Here is a 21,175-nt window from a genome sequence, read left to right on the forward strand (position 1 = left end):
GACAGGGGAACTGTGGAATTGAGAGACACTTTTCTATTGGCAGACAAGAAGATTTACAGGTTTATTAGTCTTTTAGGTTAGTCGAGAAATATTTCTAGGCAATTTTTTATCCACAATAAAAGGGCAACACCAGACACATTTAGACTCACAGTTCAACTAGGCAGATAGAGGACAGCGATTTGGTAAGATTTGATAGATATGAATAACTAAATATGCATATTAACTAGGGCAACAATCATGTGACAAGTTTGTGTTCAGCCATCTTGAAGCGAAAAAAAGTCAATCTGTACGATTCCAAAACACTAAGAGGTGTCTCTAAGGAGAAATAGTCCACATTTTTAGAGGAGGCCTCTAAATAAATAATTTTGGCTTTAACAAAATTTGATGTTTATCGGTAGCAAAGTTGCGAGATATCATACCAAATCCCTGGATCTCATGGTTCACTAAGGACCTGGGATTTGACGGAAAATGAGAACCTGTGAATGAGGGTGCACAATAAGCTGTGTTACAGCTGTGTTGCAATCCCATAGTCTACTTATAACCCTGACCCTCTATATAAGAAAAACCACCAAACCCACATTATCTTGTATTGAAATTTGGGTTCAAAAGCCTTTATTGCTTTTCCATCTCTAAAGACTTTGTTATTTCCAACATAATAGCCATTTATTTTTTACTAAAAGTTTTCCTGTCAATAGTTTTATTAATTAATTATTTGTTACATTTTTCCAGTCTGAAAACGACAGCATTCGTTCTCAGCTCATGCTTCTTGGAGAAAAGTATAATGCACTTGTTTTACGGCATATTCAATACAAGTCCAAACATAAGTTCACTGTTGAGGAGCTTAGGTGAGTTCATTCATACATGTATGCATTTCAAATTATAATGCTTCTTTTAGATATTCAGTTATTATATGTTTGCCGGATCTAAAAAAGAGCAACCCATAGTTAGAAACCATACCATGGTTAAAAAGATTTTTGATAAAACATATAAACCTAACTATTATTGTTTAAATAGTTGTTCTTCAAACAACAATATTTCAATAACCGGTAAAATTTATTTTCTGGTATAGTTTGTGGTCAAGAGAAGTATTGTCCGCGAGAGTAAAGAAGTCCCCTGAGCTCCGGCCTATTCGTAGTTTGAAGGCGTTACGCTTGAACGTTTCGCGGGACAATTAGAGCCGTCTTCACTCTTCACGCAGTATGACGCATTCATATCAGGTAACACACCATCGATGTCTACACTTTGCCAACATTTCTGGAACGTTAAATTATTGTCCATCCAAGTTTCGTCCAGATAGAAAATTTTCTTATTTTGTTCCCTTAGCTTCCTCATCTCTCGCAAATACTTAACCCTCCAATTAATAATAAGGCCTTTCAATCAAACATTTTCTTTTGGAATCGCATTTCTTCCACTTTAACCCCATATCTTTGAAAAGACGCCGAAGTGCCCATTTGATCCATTTAAAATTAATCCTTTCTCTCAAAACAGATAATAGTTTTTTTTCGCTACACTACTGTGAAATAACATGTTTTCGTTCCATGTTTATCACCTGCGAAAATCCATCGTTACTTTATTTACTACGGCAAAAGAATGTTAACTATCTTTTTTAGATTTTGCTGACGTAAACAAACAAATATTTGGTATTGCTTTATCAACTGTTTAAATTTTCTGAAAAGTAACGTTCAAAACACGAGTGAAAGTGGGTCTATAAATAATTATCAGCCTTCTTGCGTTTATCCCTGAGTGTACAGAGTTCTACATACGGAGTTTGTTTGCAGGTTTTTCTAATTTGTTTAATAGTTTTTTATGACATTTTACACTAGTTTGAGGCACGTTCTGTTGCCTTTTCTATCGGCACTGATCACTTTTTGTCTTTACATTCATTGTCACAACACTCGATCACCCGTCTAATTAAATCCCTCTCTCCACTATATATATAGTAGCACCACATTTTGATAAATCCATAGCTGCAAGGACTGTCCAAAACAAAACAGAACTCCAATACGCAATCATACGAGACTGCACTGAATCAAATGACGTGACCACATGATGATAATCCACTTACCAAAACAAAGATATGAGTAATTATGTTTACAACAGTTGTTTACAGACAGACATCGAGGCGAGGCACTCAGATGCTTAGCGCCTGCAAATAGTGTGCGATACCCTCCAAACATAGCTGCGTATCGCTCTGGCTCAAGTGACTTCTTTACTCTCGCGTACAGTAACTCCTAGTAGTCGCCTAGCTTAGTATAGGTCCAAAATTGGCATAACACACTTCTGTTTAATTAATAACAGGAAACTCTCAATTAATTAATTTGTAACCATCTTTGGCTTGCCTAACAATAAAGTTCTTTCCAATTTGTTTATACAGAATCCATTAATATGAATGGAAATGGAATAGCTATAGACGCAATATTATTTATTAAATTTAATTGATCAAAAATTGCAAGTGTGAAGTTACACCCTCACACTTTGTATTGTAGTTATCATACAATACTAGAGGACGTCCAGTGGTCGAAAACTTTACTTAAAATATGTGATGTACAGACTTCTCTATTTTCACCCCACACTGTAAATAAAACATGATTGGAAGTAATGGAATGGAATTTCTTCCAGATTTGATTTTCTGTTTATTACGTTGTTATTTCATAACCAGCATGGCAACCCATTAGGCCCATGTTATTGTTTATTAATTTTAAATTAATTTGTTGTGCTTATTTTTTAGCCTATTTTAATTTATAAAGGGGTTCTGCACATCTACAGGAAAATATATTTCTAACAGTATGCGTAGATTTTCCCTGCGATGCACACAAGCTGAGAAAAAGGTTTTTTAAAGAAACATGCTAATAATATATCTTAATATATCTTAGATTCCCATAAGCTGTAATTTAATGTTACTTATTATGTACACTCTCTGTAACCAGTCTTTTATGAAAATTGTTAATAAATAGTAGGTCTTATAGTCTTAGGCTAGGCATATTAGGTATATTAGGGGCAGTTAGCGGAAAGTTTAGGTACAGTCCTAATCAGACCTTTTCTTTATGTTTTTTGGGTCGCTGAACACGAATATGAGGTTTGCTGACAGATATTATGCCCGAAACGTTGTTTATTTTGTGAAAAACCTTAAAATTTGGGCACATTTTTAGGTTTTTGGGCTAAATCTCGGTAATTATGGGTTTTTGAGAAGACCCTGCTTAGGAAAATTAAAGAAGGCAAAATTTACTACAAGTTTCCTTTATAATATTTGTTTCTATGACGAACCGTTACGCCACTAGAGCACACTAAAAAAGGCCAGATATACCAAAACTTAAAACAAATGTGTCAATGCTGCCGTTTTACATTAGGTTGTTGTTACGTTAATTTAAACTATTTATTCATCATAATAAACTGAAACACACTTAAAACTAAAGAAAATAGTTTGTCCACTGACCACAAGCCTCCACCTGAAAGAAATATCCGTCTTTTAAGATTAAATTTGGGAAAATGGTGACAAACAGTTTTTTAATAGTGGTAATAACCTCATGAATAGCAATAGGTTGGTTTGAGGATCAAGTAATTCACTCTCTTCGGGTTGAAGGTTGGCATTCCATCCATCCTTTTTTGTGGGCCCAAGAGGAAACAAAAAGCATCTTCATTTGCTTCTAAGGCTTCCTCAAGGGTAAGAGACTCAGGACCAAGTTTATCTTTGAATATTCTCGGCTACAGTTTTGTTCTTTACAGCAAGGAGTGGAGAGTATGTTATCGATTAAATTTTTCACTTTCCTGGCTTCAAGAAGAAAACTTTTTTCCTTTCACAAACTGATTAAAATAATCAATAAGTCAACATCCTCTCAAACAACGACAACGTTCTCATTAGTGCTAGGCAATGACAGCGCTTCTGTCACTATCAATGTGTCCTCATCTTCAGATGTTGTTCCAAGATGCAAGAGGTCATCTTACTTGTTATCATGGAATTAGTCTTTCCTTGTTATTAGGGTTGGCTAGGAGATTTTTTCTTTCGTTGTGGTTGGGGTCATAGTTGCATCAAAGAGAATGTCTGCAGAAGTAGTTTTTATTGCTCTTTTAATCGTTTGGAACTTTTTGTTCCACCTTGCGGGTGTTCAGGGTAGCCGCCAAAAACAACTTGTCTGAGCCCTATATTTGGTTATAATGTTGTCAATGTATCTGTTACATATTTTAGAGAAAGGTTGATGTTCTGGCCATACACTTTTGTGTTGTAGGAACCCACCATCAATAAGGTAGCCTACTGTGCATGACCATGGAAGTGTTTGTTTTCAATGGAGACAAGTGCTTTAGGGTTGCCTATAAAGATTTGATTTGGTTCCTTTGCGCAAACCGTTATTATCAAACAACCCAGGTTGTATGACAATAAGTGTTCTAGTTCTTTCCTTCTTTATCAGAATTCTGATACGTAATTCTTATACGTATTATCGACGCTGATACGTTGAAACAATGTGGTGGGGTTTATGGGTAAGAATTCTCTACTTTCATCGCGTTGTTCATTATGACAAGTAGCTGGACTCAGTCTGCTTGTCTGAATTTGACGTTACCAAAGTGAAGGTTATCTACAACTCTTTCAATGTATTTCATCCTTTTTTCTCAAGCACTAAAGCAGTCAACCTTGTGGTCAGCAACATCCCTGTGCTGAGGGAAAATAAATGGGGTTTACGTTGGAACGGGAAATGTTCCTGTCAGTCAGTCATAAATCTTGACGCAGATTTATCAAGTGTGTTTCAGTTCATCATCATGAATAAATAGTTAAAATTATCGTAACATGGGTTGTTTCCATGGAAACCTAATGTAAAACAGTTAGAGTTTATTTCATTTTTTTGATACTTCTGGCCATTTTTAGCGTGAACTAGTGGCGTAACGGTTTGCCGTAGAAACAAATATTATGCATGAAACTTGTAGTAAATTTTGTCTTCTTTAATTTTACAAAGCAGTGTCTTTATAAAAACCCCATAATTACCAAGATTTAGCCCAAAAACCTAAAAAAGTGCCTAAATTTTAAGGTTTTTCACAAAATAAACAATGTTCCGGGCATAATATCTGTCAGCAAACCTCATATTCGTGTTCAGCGACCCAAAAAACCTAAAGAAACGTGATTACTAGGACTGTACCTAAACTTTCCGCTAACTTTCCTAATATGCCTAGACTAGGCCTATTTGTAGGTCTAAATATATCCTCCTATTTTATCAGTCTGAACCAATTAAAAGTTTCAGTATAAATCTTATAAAGCTTTTTATTTGATCACACCAAAATATTATTTTTAGTTGTAAAATCAATAATATAAAATAGGCATCATGCTTAACAATATGATACTGCACATAAAATCATGAAATAGACAAGCAATTCACGGACATTTCCAGCAATACAGGCTCTTCTAATATAGGTATGATTGAAATAGAAAATAAATATTTTTTTACCTAAAACTCATCTTATCTTACTAATATTATAAATGTGAAAGTTTGTGTGTTTGTTTGTTTGTTTGTTTGTTTGTTTGTTTGTTTGAAGTTCAATCACGCATAAACCACTGGACGGATTGGGCTGAAATTTGGCATGATGATAGCTTACATTCCCGATTAACATATAGGCATATTCTCATCTCAAAAATCCTTTCGGGCTCCGCCCCAGTGGCTCTGTAATTCCCCATGTTAACCTTATGAGTATTCATATTTAAAGGGAATTAAAGAATTTAGTCAGCTGTTTCAACTAAAAAAGTTGGTTCTATGATATGGAAAAGCATTACAAAGTTATAAGATTTACCAACAGGGTGCAGCACTATATTTTTTTTGCATTTATGAAAACAGCTAATTTGAACTAAGCAGCAACAAAAAACTGTGATTCGCAATGAGAACTGTCAAAGTAGGATTGTTTACAGTTATGTATATGTTTTTCATTTCATGAATAATTTGTGATATTTTGCGAATTGATAATTTATTTTCTCTATTGTTTAGGTAAAATGGTAGAACATTATGGCTATGGTAGATGTGTAATACTATAGAATACTGTAAATTTAAAAAAGCAAATTTTATCAAACTGTGTCCTCCACCCATTGCAATCGCAAAGCTTGAGTATAACTGCAATAAGCATTTTATACTTATATTCCAACCCCGTACGAAGGACGGGTACTCTGCTAGTATATCATAAAATGGCTATGTATGTGTACACATAAAGGACAAATACCATCTTGAGAGAACGGCTGGGCATAGAAACTTGGATAGAGCTGTCCAAAGAAAGGTCTCGGTCTGTCGATGAGCCATCACAAGAAAATGGAAGTAAATTCCCTTGGGACTCAGCCCCACAGGCCTTTAAAGTTCCCTTCCCAGATTTGTTTACATTACGGTCATATGGATAATTTGTCACTACTTTTTAATGAAACAGCTGTTGATATTAAAATTGTATTTTAAACAACACATATTATAGGGAGTTACTGAATTTGTCAAAATGATGTATTAGCAATGTTTTTTTTATGATTTTAACATTGATTTTCTTCTGCATCATGTCATGTTTTGTAACGTAATATAACGTCGTAATGTTGTGTGTAATATAATGTTCTATTACGAAATCAGTGGAAAATCGTAATATCACAGTAACACTTAAAACTATTTCTTATCGAGTTAACATATATCTATTGTACGGGTTGGTTTCTGCCTTTTTGACCACTTTTGCCTATATTTTGTCGTATTATTCAAGACAGATCATCATAGGTTCATGAGATTATTTTCACACATGTTTTCAATTATTCAATACAAAATAATACAAGTGCAAAAAAGAACATTGCCCATAATATGAGCCGTGTTCATATTTTGTTGAATTAATAGTGGTTTACAGCAACTGGATTAAATTTGTAATAATTTTATGTAAAGTCATAAACCTGGAAAATTGCAATGTACTGCAAACTTTTCAGAGAGGTTACTTTGATGTATTCATTGAGCTTAGTGAAAACATAATATAGAGCCTTGAATGTTATTAAACTAACTAACAAAAGGGTTGTGCATGTTTACTCAGCAACAAAAACCGTTTAATTTATCTTTAAAAAAATGTATCAAAGTGCACTGAGCAGCAACCTAAAAAATACTATGTAACTTACCCAGATAATAACATAAAATTTCTCACTACTACAAAAAAGCACAGATCAGAGCCATTTTAATGTGCTTGGATTGTGACATTTATTATGTCGGCTTATATTTCTCTTAACCAACGGATTATTCAACCTGTACACTCGGTACTACAAAAAAGCTCAGATCAGAGCCATTTTAATGTGCTTGGATTGTGACATTTATTATGTCGGCTTATATTTCTCTTAACCAACGGATTATTCAACCTGCAAAAGAAGTTCATTGTGCTCTTAGGCCCCTATTCGCCGTGAGCAACATGTGGCGCAGCTAGTGGAGCCGCCGGTGTCGGACGTGTAGAGGGGCATGGAGTCAAATGGTGCCTATTAGCCGTGGAGAGACCGGTGGCGCCGCCAAAAAAGCTGCCCGAGGTGTTGCCGGGAGTGATTTTGCCCGGCAACATGTGACGCGACCGTTTTAGTGTCCAGGCAGTCGGGGGGCATTGCAGTATATGGAGCCTATTAGCCGTGGGCAACATGCGACGCCACTGACTGCGCTCGCATGCGTTATTAACGTGAAAACGAAGCCTGTCACACAGTCTACATCGTGGTTTGAGTCGATTGAGACATGCCTCACCATATTTGCTGTTATATTCATTAGTGACTTCGGTTCACTTTGTTTAACAGTAGGGATGGACGAGATTGGATTTTTAGTTCGAGACGAGACAAGACGAGATTTTTTATTTCTCATAAAATTTCGAGACGGGATTTCCCTTCTCATACACAACGGGAAATGCACGTTCAAAATTTTTACCTGATTTTGTAACATTGTTAGATGACTGTTTAAATACAAAAATAATCAGGGTGTCCACATTCTGGAAAGTCAGGGATAGTCAGGGAAAGTCATGGAAAAATATTCTGGTCATTGAAAGTCATGGAAATAGGCAAAAGTCATGGAAATTCCTAATGATGGATGGGTTTGACAAGACTTAATACTTAATAAGACTTAATACAGCTGCAACGCCCACTATTGTAGCTTTTTTCAGTGTTTTTCATAAATTCACAACACTTCAATTTATTTAAGTGTTTGTATTAGTTGATGAGAGTTTCGAGTTTGTAATAGTTCAATACAATCAGTGTACCTACTTTATCTTATAATTTAATTTAATATTTGTAGGATATTGTTCCAACAGTAGGGTAGGTACAGTATATTAAAATGTTACAACTTCAATATTACAACTCAAATTGCAATACAAATATTGTTATAATGTTTTTATTTGTCTTAAGTTATGTATTTTTTGTTAAGCTAATTTTTGGAAACACTGTAAACTCAATAAAAAATTAATAATAAAAAGTATACAGTAAGGAAAAAAGAAAGTGGAGAGTGAACTTGGCCAGCTATGGGTACGGAGTAGACTGGGTTTTCTTTTTTCCTTCTGTATTTTGAATACAATATTTTTACAAAATGTATTACTCCATTGTTATCTGTTAATACATATTTCAGTATTTTCTCTGAAATAACTTGTCTAGGCAGTATTTTGTGTGTGTATGTTACATTATAATTTTCGAGTAAAGTTTGTGAGTCATGGAAATCAATGGTAATGGTCATAGATAGTCATGGAAATCAATTACAAATTTTCTGTGGACGCCCTGATAATGATAATAGGCAAGAATATTTACAATCTTTTATTAACAAACATCAGCATAACATTTTTTTTACTAATCACGCTTAACTTATTAAAAATGCCTACGATTAGGAAACATAGTGATATCAGTTAGGATAGAGTTAAACTTATCCTAAAATAAAATAAATCATAAAATAAAAGCAATATTAGTTTTTATAAAATAGTTACTTGTTTTAACTTTTTATAGTAATAAAACATTCCTCACACTGCTTACACTTAACAAAACTTCTCAAATGTTATTAAAGTAATATTATTAAAATAATTAAAGTAATATTTACATTTAAAGAATTAATTAAATGAGAACGCCTTCGCAAAGGAAACGCAACTACAACACGCTCCTGTATTGCGGGTATTGCATTGACTATCTGCAGGCGTTTTTAATTTATTTTTTTTAAATTCTTGTCTCGATAAAAATCTCGGCCAAAAAGAAATCTCGTCTCGTGTAACGAGATTTAAAATTTCCCGAAAATTTCCCGAAATTTCGAGACTTGACCATCCCTATTTACCAGTGACATTTTTAACAGTATATTCTTTCCTTTTTGTGTCATTAGCGTTTTTAGTTGTCTATAGTTTAGATAAACAATGTCTAGTGCTAATAGTGACGTGCAAATTGTGGATGCAGTCACTCAACGTCATGTTTGACACTAGAGTGTTGTGGTGAATTCCGCTGTTTGAGCGAGCTACAAATGTGTCGCGCGACTAGTGTCCAGATTCCAAACGCTGTGGGTCACCGCTGTCACCACCGGTGGCTCCACTAGCTGCACCACATGTTGCTCACGGCTAATAGGGGCCTTATCGTGTCTAATAATATCCGAACACAGAAACCTTACCCAAAAAAATACCTACTGTATATCTTGACAGATGATTTGCAGTGGCCTATAACAAACCGTGGTCCACTTAACTTGCTCTTAAGTGAGATTTTTTTTAAATAACACTGCACTTCGACTGTAAAAAAATTGGCACTAAGAGTAATTACCTTTTAAGCAGCTGTTGTCACAGGAAGGTCATGTTTCCTTTTAACTAGATCTCATCATCCTTTATAAGATTCGTTGATTAACAAAAATGCATGTAAACGTCGCTATTCACATAACAGACAGTATTTGCTTTTTGGAAATGCAGCATTGCTTTGTCATTTGCATTATTTGTTGCCAATGAAGCCGCATGAACATATGAACGAGGCCCCTAACAGTTCAAGAATAAAAGCCAGGTTCACTACAAGTATATTCCACTACACCAAACATTCCGAAGTATATTGAAAAATGTATGTAATTGATAAGGCTGAGACAACTGACATCCGCATGTCATGCAATTCTAGATTTAACAGTAACCCAGTGACCAATTTATCGAAGTTATGCTAGAGGGTTATTCATTTGCACAGAAGTACGGTTTGATGACCGACGTGACGAAGGAAAAAATCAAACTTACACAGCTTTAGAGTGAGCCTCCGTTTGTATTAAGAACGTGCCTTCTCAACAAACAGATATAAAAAAAGCATAGATTTAATCTGCATAACACTGATGAAATCGTGAAAGTGTTTACCACAAAAGATCCACCAATACGATTTTGATATATAAAGGTTCTGTGGAGTGTTTGTGAATAAAAATGAAATATTAAGAGAGAAATAAAATAAGTCATGTTTTCAAGAAGAACAGAAATCAATGATATTTATTTATACAGTTTGAATCATTTTTTAAACATCAGCTGTTCTAAATAAAGGCTAAAGAAAATTATTAGGTGATAGAACTTAACATACTCCCGGCCTTGAAGTGTCCTCACTTCAACAGTTAGTTAGTCCAGGGGTAAAACACAGAGTTTCGTTACAGGCCTTCTATAACAGCTTGTTGCGGTTTTTACTTCTGCAACTCGTACAATACCATCCTTGCCGGGGAATAGTTTCGTTACTCTTGCGAGGGGCCACTGCAACGTATCCTAATTCCGAGGCGTCGCAAAATCCGTGTAGTTCTAGTTTGCAGCTTGTAGCAAGATTAAGTGACCGAGGTATAGATATTCGATGAAGGAATTGGATTTCATTATAAAACAACTTCCACTGAGAATTAAATTCCGTTGGGAGCGGTGTATCCCAAGTTAAACCTCTAGTCCACAGCAACTGCATGAAACATTTTGCTAACATAATGAATGGAACTAAAAATCCACAGGGATCAAATATTTGGGAGATAGTGCTCAGAACTGTCCGTTTCGTTGGTAACTTATCAGATGTAGAAATGTCATGCTTATAGGAAAATGTGTCAGTAGTGGGAGACCACTGTAATCCTAACACGTTGAAATGGGGATCATCAGAGTTTTGGAGGAACTTTGGAGTTTCATGATGTGATTGAGGAATAGAAGTCAATAGTTCTTGAGAGTTTGAAACCCATTTCCTCAATTCAAAACATCCGAGTTTTAATAGTTCAATGAGTTGAGATTGAAGAGCGAGCGCTTCTTCTGTAGTTTCTGCCCCCGTGATAATGTCGTCAACATACGCATGATTTTGCAAAGCTTGTGCAGCAATAGGATACTTATGTCCTTCATCAATGGCTAGCTGATGAAGTGTCCAAATTAAGGAAGAAAGTAAGGAGAACTGTTCACGCCATATGTAACGGTATTCAATTTGAAAGTATCAATTGGGTGTTGTTGATCTTGACGCCAAAGAATTAACTGAAAGTTTCGATCATCGGGGTGAATAGTTATCTGGCGGTACATTTGGCGAATGTCACAACAAAATACAATATTGTGACGTCGAAATTGGATGAGTAAGTCACAAATGTTGTTCTGTAGCTTAGGGCCAGTCAGAAGAATGTCATTGAGTGATGAACCCGAACTGGACTTACAACTGGCATCAAAAACTGTTCGTAGTTTGGTGGTACTACTACTCTCCTTTAAGATACCATGATGTGGAAGATAGTAATGGGGTTGTGATTGAATATGATCGTCATCTGTTAGTTTTGACATGTGACCTAATGTTTGGTATTCATTCATAAAGTCATGATAGAGTTGTGAAAACTGATCATTTGAACGAAACTTCCGTTCCATAGCATATAAACGTGTTTCAGCAGCTGGCTTGGAATCACCTAGAAAATGATCTGAGGAGTCTTTGAAAGGCAAACGAACAATGTAACGTCCGTTTTCATCACGAGTAACAGTTTTTCTGAAGTGTTGATCACACAGTGCCTCTTTTTGGGTTAGACTGGGTGATGTAGGGGGTTCTTCTTGCACCCAAAAGCGTTGTAAGGAAGCATGTAAATCAATGTCACTTTTTGACAGTAAACAAACATTGAGTGAAGTGGCAGGTGTGTTATTGGTTATCACAGGGTTTGTGAGGGAGCAAGGAGCGGTACCCATAAGTACAAAACCGAAGCGAGTTCCTAAAGCAGTAGGTAAGTTAGGACCAAGTGAAAATTGGTTTTGAGTGACGGCCATTTAAAATTTTTATAAAATCAACGGTGTTTGAGCTATTTAAGAAACAAAATTTTAAATTGCCGCCATTTTGTTTTATGAATATGAAAAATCTTCATAATTTTTTTGTAGCTTTGTCTAGTTGTCATAAATGTTTGTGCAAAGTTTCCATTTTCTATGTTTAACCATTCCTTAGAAAAAAATTAATAACTGAAAAAAACAAAATGGCGGCTGTGTGAGTAACTAAGGACTTCCGGACAATTTAAATATGATATTTAGGTATGTTTCTTACCCAGGATCAATGCCCTAAAATATTGGTAGAGAGTTCCGGGACACCCTGTATATAAAAATTATATATGGACGCCTATGTGGGTCCACGGCCCCCAGCAAGAAATTTTGAGAGTTTTGGTGTTGGATGCTGCTGTATAAATCGGTTGCTACAAAGAGAAAACAAGTCCTTTTTCTTTTGAATATATTTATATTTTTTTCATTTTTTTATTTTTTATATTTTAAATGAGAAATTTGTTATAAAACATGAAGTGAAAATAGTAAGACTGAATAATACCTACTTAAAAATAATCATACAAATTAACATTTGTGTAGGCTGCATTTAGAGGCGACATTATTTTGAACATTCATAATAAAGCACGTTTGATCCCACATGTAGATCCTTGTGATAGGCCTCTCTTACTGGTGATATTTCTTGAAACATTGCTCCAAGCTTAAGCCGGGATTTCCAGGACAGGCGATGCAGTGGTAGATAGTGTCTTTCCATTTGTTTTCTTCGGTTTTGCAAACTCTGCACTTTTTCCTCATTACTCTACCATTTTCGCCGACTAAGCATTTGGTTCGTGTTTCTGGGCGTGGGTTCCCTTCTTACTAATTGTTTTTCTGAAAGAGGGCGTCTTATGATTTGAAGCCTGAAGTCATACAGTGCCAGTTTTCCTGAGGTTGTGTACTTGTTGAACAAAGAGAACGAATTCAACATCATCATTACAAAATAGTGAATGAACAGCTTCTTATACCAGTGAATGGTTTTCCGCTCTGCTGGGTAGTATGCCATCATCTGATCCTTACGATCGATTCCAGACATATACGCATTGTATCTTACTATTGGAAGTGGCTTCATAGACATTTGACCTCTCCGATTTGTTGCTTGGGTCATTGTGTTGTCAAATTCAGTAGAGAGGTAGAGAACGGCTCTTTTATCACGCCATTTCCCTACCATGACATGTTTTTCAGAGAACAGGCAAGTCGTTTCCCCTTTTTCCAGTTTGGAATTTACAACATCCTTTGGGTTGTGTTGCCTGTTGGCCAATAGGGTTCCTGTTGTGTGGGTACCCTGTTCTAGCAGTTCTTTGGACAGCTCATGGGAGTTATACAAATTATCCATGAACAATGAATGTACGTGGTTCTCTCTACCTTTCATGAGGGCTTTTACAATTTTGGTAGTATGTCCCTTGCCACCAAGTTCACCACTTTGACCTGTATACACGATAGTGTTCAAGACCAGGCCATTTGGCTCACAAAGAGTGTAAATCTTGATGCCGTACTTGTGGCGTTTATTTTTTATATATTGCCTGAATTGTAAACGTCCACGTCAGAGAATCATTGCTTCATCCAAGCTCAATTCCTTACTGGATAATATATTTCGGACATTCGGTTGTTCAGATAGTCTATCACTGGACGAATTTTGAACAACTTGTCATTCCCATCATTGTTGTTGTTGAAATGAAGGTGGCACAGTATTAGGAAGAATCTATCTCTGCTCATTGGGGAAACACTGACAAAAACAATGGATCTGTTTTCCAGTAATCGGAAAGCCTTGGCATTTTGATAGTTCCCAAGTGTATAATTAAACCCAAAAATATTTTGAGCTCACTTACTGTAATGTCAGTCCACTTATTGATTCGGGAATGCTCCAACAGATCTGATCTACCAAAAAATGTTTCCAAGGCGTAACTGTTAGATTCTTTTACTATTTTTTTTACTAAAAACAAATCTTCCACTAGCATTTCAAAATAGTCAACTGGAGTATTATTGCCAGGTATGGGACTAAAAGCTCATTTTTTTTTTTTTTTGTAAAATGAATGTCATCAACTAAGTTACAATTAGCCCAATTAGGTGACCATTTGTACTTAGGAGGTTGAGTTTTTTTAGCCCTACCTCTTGCAGCTGCCTGAGTTGGATGGTCTTCTGGCTGAACGGGGTCGTCTTCTGTAGGCCTACCTCTTGTAGCTGCCTGAGTTGGATGGTCTTCCGGCTGAACAGGGTCGTCTTCTGTAGGCCTACCTCTTGTAGCTGCTTGAGTTGGTCGGTTTTCCGGCAGAACAGGGTCGTCTTCTGTAGGCCTACCTCTTGTAGCTGCCTGAGTTGGACGGTCTTCCGGCTGAACGGGGTCTGGGTCAAAGTCCAGTTGATCTTGAGTTGAAACTGGGTTGTTACTGTTATTGAACACTGTGTCAATTTCACCTAAATCACTTGTAGGCCTACTAATATCACCGTTTTGTTGACTGTCATCACTGTCATAATCACTTTCTGGGACTTGGTCACAATCTTCACCATCATCAAAAGCATCCTCCTGTGATGAAACATAATCTTCATCAGAGTCGTAATACAATAGGTCGATCTCACTAACAGTAAGATCGTCTACATTGATGTAATCACTGTCACATGTTTTTTACGGTTTGAAGGTCCTGGATTTTCATCCATAATTTTAACTATTACGAACTATTGCAAAACTATGAACGATCACCAGTAAAACATAACCTAACTCTTCAACAACAACACACCGTAGCGCAAAAACACGTGAAATGAACGATCAGCTGATATGTTGGCGCCAAACATGATGCTACACAAAGCGCCTATAGGCGTCCGCCGCACGTGTACCCGGACACCGCTCAGCCGCCGATCGGCACCCATCGCACTGAAGGTGTTAATAGATATTTATTAGATAACTAGCTGTTTGCCCGTTCTACGTACGGGAATCTTGTAGTAAGTAGAAACCTTATATTCAGAACAGGAGTTGGTTTGCATATTTAGTGTGCATTTTTCCAGATATGCTGGCAAAACTATTACTGTATAGGAATACATATAAACCTTCGCAAATACAATATCTGACAGTTTCAAAGCCAAAGCGAATGCCTCGCAATTAAATGTCACCCGATCGTTTTAGTCCATATTTTATATCTAATGATAAAAGGAATTGCTTTATAGATCTATGAGGCATAGCCCTAAGGTAGACCTGTAATTGAAAGTTACTTTTGACACTGGTTAAAAGTAGTTAAAATACTACCTCAATCTCACTACTGCACACTTTACTTTACTACTTTACTTTTAAAAAAGAAGTTGGCGGCCTCTTTTAACCTTGCATTTGTAAAAGGAATTGCTTTATAGATCTATGAGGCATAGCCCTAAGGTAGGCCTGTAATTGAAAGTTACTTTTGACACTGGTTAAAAGTAGTTAAAATAATACTACCTCAACCTCACTACTGCACACTTTACTTTACTACTTTACTTTTGAAAAATAGGTTGGTGGCCTCTTTTAGCCTTACATTTGCCCGTCCACATAGACTAACCGCCCGTGCGTGGAACGTTTACAGCAAAGCAAGGCGGTACAGTACAAAGGTGAACTGTACTGAAAAATTTTAGTGGCAGTGACCAGGATCCAAACCCACGACATCGCTGCCTTGGGCCCGAAGACCGCGACGCTACCGACTGAGCCACCGACTTACTAATTCACTTTATTCGGGTTGAAATTTTCATTAACAAAGGCGCTCTTGCCTTTTCCACGAAACACTGAGAAATAAGGACATTAATGCGTTACCAACAGACATACTCACACAAATATGAAATTGAATTAGGGGATTTGCTACGCTTTAACCAAAGCAAATTACAAACAAAATAATTATTTGAAAGTTTTGATAGTGTCGTCAAATTTTATGATAATCGTCTTTAGGCCTAATCAAACTGTAAAAATCGGTGGGTAAATCCGTTGGCAAATATATAAATAAGTAAATAAATACACAGAGTCCACAAAACATTGATACGTTATCAACGCCAAGCTTTAAAAATTCATGATTGTTTGCTAAAAAAAATCGTTCACTAATGTTTTATCATTTTCATAGAATAAACTAACATTTTGGAGTCCAGACAGAAAATGCAAAAATTATACAGTAAGACATCAATTAAATTTTATAAGAAATAAGGTGCAGCACTAATGATAACTATAGTTGTAAACAGTGATGTGTTTGTACGTAAAAATGATTCTTAATGCTACCACCGGGTCTAAGGAAAAGTAGCAGTACCAAAAACCAACGTTTTCATTTAAGAAAAGAACTATAGTACTTACAACCAATTCAAACTGTCCTTCTAATCAAACTGTATTATAGATGTTAATCCGTTGGTAAATAAATAAATACTCACTATGGTTTGCTCAAAAAAAACTTTCACTTAATGTGGTGCAGTACCAAAGTTATTAATATCCCTTGGTTTTTTTTTTTTTAGTTTTCGAAAATCAAAGTTATTTCCCATTAATAGCATTATTTGCTTGTTAACATATTAATGACAGTTTGAAGAAACCACCTTTATCCAAACAAAGGTTTCTTATTTAAAAGATTACGTAATCTCTAAACGATAATCGGTACATATATCTAGCAAATATTCTGAGGAAATGTGACAAAAAACGCATAAATCTGGGGTTTTGGACGTTTGTAGTTTTACTTCTTAAGTAGGAAAAGTACCGATATCGTTGTCGAAATGTAAGTAAGTAGAAACCAAAGTGACACATTGGAAAAGCGAGTTTAGCTACATCTGTAAGTTAAACCTCTGCTTGTTACGATCACAGCAAAATCAGAAAGATCTTCCAAGATCGCAGCAACATCCACGATCACCCACTGCAGTTGTGATTTTTTACTTTGCAGTCTTTGCACTTTACACAACTGTCGTTGAAGCGCCGTGAATGAGTGGGAACCTTTTTTGTAAGCTATTAGTGACGATGATTAAAAAATGTAAGTTTCCCATCACTAATACAACACTGATTCGCAGTATTTTCCCCGGTTATCAAAACTCAAGAACAATCGTTGCACTTGCGATTAATTAAACCGGTTAAGTAAGGCACAATGTTTTAAATCTCACTTGGTTTGAATGTGCTAACAAAACTTGATCGGAAATGGTTGCGGTATTTGTAAACAACTTTTAATGTAAACATATCAGTGACAGCTAGAAGTGAGAACTAATCCAAACAGCTGATCGTTATTTCATAAAAGTAATAGTAAACATTGGGATAAAATTTGACAAAAATCGAACAAAATTGGGTTTTTGATTGTTCGTTATTTTGCTTTCAAAGAAGCGAGGCCATGTTTTTATAGCCAAAGACACTGTCACCATTCAAGTAAATACAGAAAAATGATTAGAACCTTGATCGGTACTCTAGTTTTCTAGGAGTAGGCCGCATAAAATAGCATTTTGGCGTTACAGACAGAACCACAGAATGGACAAACAGACAAACAGACAGACAGACAGAAATTAAGATAAAACTCGTTTCGGCTTTCTTAGGCTATGAAACGTAAAAATAACCAAAAACTGTATGATTCTAAGCAATGTACAGACAAAACTGTAATTTTATTTATATAGATGCTCAATTTTTTTTATAATTTCACTCTATTTATCGCAGTTAGATGAATTAGCATAAGCCTTTAAAGCAACCATCGATTTCGACGGGTTTCACCTAGTATAAAAAAATGCTGAACACAAATCTGGTAAATTTTAATTGATGTCATTTCACTCCATTGACAATTCACTCCATTGACAATTCACTCCATTGACAATTCACTCCATTGACAATTCACTCCATTGACAATTCACTCCATTGACAATTCACTCCATTGACAATTCACTCCATTGACAATTCACTCCATTGACAATTCACTCTATTGACAAGTATAAATTGAAAAATGCTGTGTTGATTTGAATCGAAATGCATCGATTCTAATTTCTAATCCAAAATTGGTTGTATCGAATCGTTGCATCGAATCAAAAAATTTCTGCAGCTACGCAAACCCTTACTGGTTATGGGGATAAAAAACCTTGACAAATTTAATTTATTTTTCCCTAATGAGTTGAAGTAGCAGGATGTGTATACTCAATACTGCTAAATAATATGCTGCATTTGGGTTTTCTATGTTAAAATCACTCTAATCTCTACACATCAGCAAGTTGCATAAGAACTTGTATTAAATTAAAACGATGAAAGTTGTTTTTCTAATCCCATCTTTGTGCTTGTTTTAGGTAGTTAATAATTCTGAATATAATAAATGCAATAAAAAAAGATAAGAAAAAAATTGAAAATTGCACTGTAAAAAAATTGAAATAAAACTGTGAAAGCGTTCCTGTTGTAGGGGTCGGTTGGATGCAGGGCAGTGCCAGGTACAGACTCTGCAAGCACAGTTGAGTGTTCAGAGACAAAGGCTTCGTGCTGAAGAAATGTTCCGCAAGCAGGTGGAGACTGACTATCGTCGACTTCAAGAGGAAAAAAGAAACATTGCTTCAAGGTCTGTTACATCATGGCCATGATTTGGAAAAGTTTAATAATTTCATTGTTTGGCAGAGGATTTTATAAATAAAATAGTGCTATTTACAAATCTGTCTATTCCAAACTGCATTTTGGAAACTAATATGAAATCGAGAACATCTTCTGTGCTCACGGTGAAATTGTGAACATCTTCCAGACTCCAGGATATGTAATCCTCTCTGCGATCACGATGATCAATTATTACAGAAATCTGCTTATTCTTAATTCCCGCTAATCCGAACAGGGTTTGGTCCCAGTAAGTTTGAAATAGTGGAACTCTATAGTATATGCATTGCATTTGGGTTATATGCATTTACACATTACTCCAATTAACACTCAATTATAAAATAGGCTGTAATTTATTTCATCAAATTCAGTAATCAAAAGCAGTATAATTCAAACACATTTTTAATCGCTAGGCCTATTTATTCAATAGAAAACTATATTGATGATGAGTGATAGGTCAAAAACGCAAAGTTAATTGAACATATTGTAATTGATGGACTAATCAAATCATCAGACATAGGACCTTTAACAAAGGAAATTGGCAAGAATGGCAAGGGCAGTTTCAGCTTAAGAAGGAGTGCCTGATCCAATTTGTTATTGCAAAGTGTGACCATTGTGTGACCTTAACGAGTTGAGAATATAAGTATGAGTAATATTTACAATATGTAGAGGCACATTCAGAGATATTAAATTAACTTTAATCACTCAAAGATTCTGGGTTACTCCCATCATTTTATTTCCTAAAGATCCATTCTAAGATCTTGCCACTTGAATGTCTAGTCTACTTATAAACCAATTTGCCTAAGGACAGGTATCATATTAATAAATACTCTTGACTGAGCTGGTCATTTGTGTTTTTATTTTAATTGATTGGTGTTTGTAGGTTGTTGAGTACAGAGGTCCAGTCAAGAGAGGAGGTTCGTGAATTGGCAGTATTGAGACGCAAGACACAAGCACTAGAGCAGAGCAATGCTGATCTCCTCAGCCGCATGTTGAGAGCTCACTACAAGGACAATCTGCCCAAGAGTCACACGTTGGATGACATCGGACCACACTTGTTCTCTATGTGAATACATAATATACAGTAACACTGGCCAAGGCATTGCACAAGTTTATGGCATTTTTTACCAAGTTCATTTTATACTGAAAGAATATAGAGTATTTTCAATTTGTTTAGGTTAAGGATTGTTGATATGTAATTAAATAATCAAGCCGTTTCAAGAGACCAAATTCAAGTGTTTATAGAACATTATTTTTCTCAACTGCTGCAAGAGGTTAAGTGATATGAATATTGAGACAGATACATATTAGGCTACTGTAGAACACATAACAAAGAGCAGTTGACTCTTGCTATGAAATAGGAAGTAGTCATCGCAGTGTCAAGTTGTGAAGCAAAAATTATTTATTAACTATTGTAAAAAGAATTTAAATATATTTAAGTTGAGACATAATGCTGCTTAGGCTTATAATGCCGGATAGAAATAATGTCACTTGGGCATAAAATGTCAGGCCAACCAAAAGACAAGTTGATGTTCAGTCAATGATTAACATTTCAAGAAACTGTGATGTATTACCGTTTCATTGTGCCAACTTCATGATTGTACCAGTTGTATTTTATTTTAATATAACTATTAAATCCTTCCACTCAGTATTACTGTGTATGCATTTTATCATACTAACTGCAATACGTCCATTGACTTTGTTCAAGAAATACAATTCTATCAAACATTTTTTACAAGCTATTAATTGTTGCTATTGGAATATTAAAACTCTATTACCCCAAAATGTTATGTTGGTTGTTTTATTTTTTTATGTATCCTCTACCCATTTTAAATTCTCATAAGACTCATATACTGGTTTTAGCAAATTTCCCTATAGGGAAGTAGCTATTACAGAAGTTGGTACGGTAAGACCTAGGCCTGGGACCATTTTGATGTCCCCAGAGGTCAAAAACACCATTTATTCAAATTTTTATATATGTATAATATACATAAAGATTTACAAATGCATTATTAAAAACTATGTACCCTTTTTAAAGTCATTTGACTAAACAACATAAAACAAAAGAGAAATAAAAAATAAAGAGTTTCAAAAAGGGTACATAGTTTTTAATAATGCATTTGTAGGCCTATATCAAAATAGTAGCCCTAATGACTACTCCAATTTTGATGAAATTTGGTCAAAAGGAGTAAGGCAGGATAAGCTTGAATGAGTTTGCGAACTAGCATGGTCGAACGGGGTTTTACGGGGGGGGGGGGGGGGAGGGGGTTATGTGGTAAATAAATGTTTTCTCTCATTTTTTACCCTCAAAACACAAAATTTTCTAATTTTTCTCTAGACCTTTTTAAATAGCTTAAAAAAACTAATACTTTAGTAGGGTGACTTGCCCAGTGAATGACTGCTGCCTATGAATGACCGTTTCACCCTAAATCATTAATCAAAACCAAAATGGTGGTATCC

The 21,175-nt window shown here is 35.6% G+C and overlaps 1 protein-coding gene across 4 annotated transcripts in view; it reads left to right on the top strand.

Annotated features, from left to right (window-relative positions):
- LOC128983683 (uncharacterized) overlaps positions 1-20,490 on the top strand; it is a 114,228-nt gene extending 93,738 nt beyond the window's left edge. For all 4 annotated transcript variants that reach the window (XM_054403082.1, XM_054403085.1, XM_054403083.1 and 1 more), the window contains 3 exons: positions 730-845; positions 18,537-18,689; positions 19,599-20,490. In XM_054403082.1, the coding sequence (XP_054259057.1) occupies positions 730-845; positions 18,537-18,689; positions 19,599-19,785 (456 nt within the window). In that variant the 3' untranslated portion in view covers positions 19,786-20,490. The remainder of the gene's footprint in view (positions 1-729; positions 846-18,536; positions 18,690-19,598) is intronic.
- Positions 20,491-21,175: the final 685 nt, after the last annotated feature.

This window comes from Macrosteles quadrilineatus, unplaced genomic scaffold (assembly GCF_028750875.1).
Source record: "Macrosteles quadrilineatus isolate MER2022 unplaced genomic scaffold, UCM_ALF_1.0 Scaffold_1__1_contigs__length_201487025, whole genome shotgun sequence".
NCBI lineage: Eukaryota > Metazoa > Arthropoda > Insecta > Hemiptera > Cicadellidae > Macrosteles > Macrosteles quadrilineatus.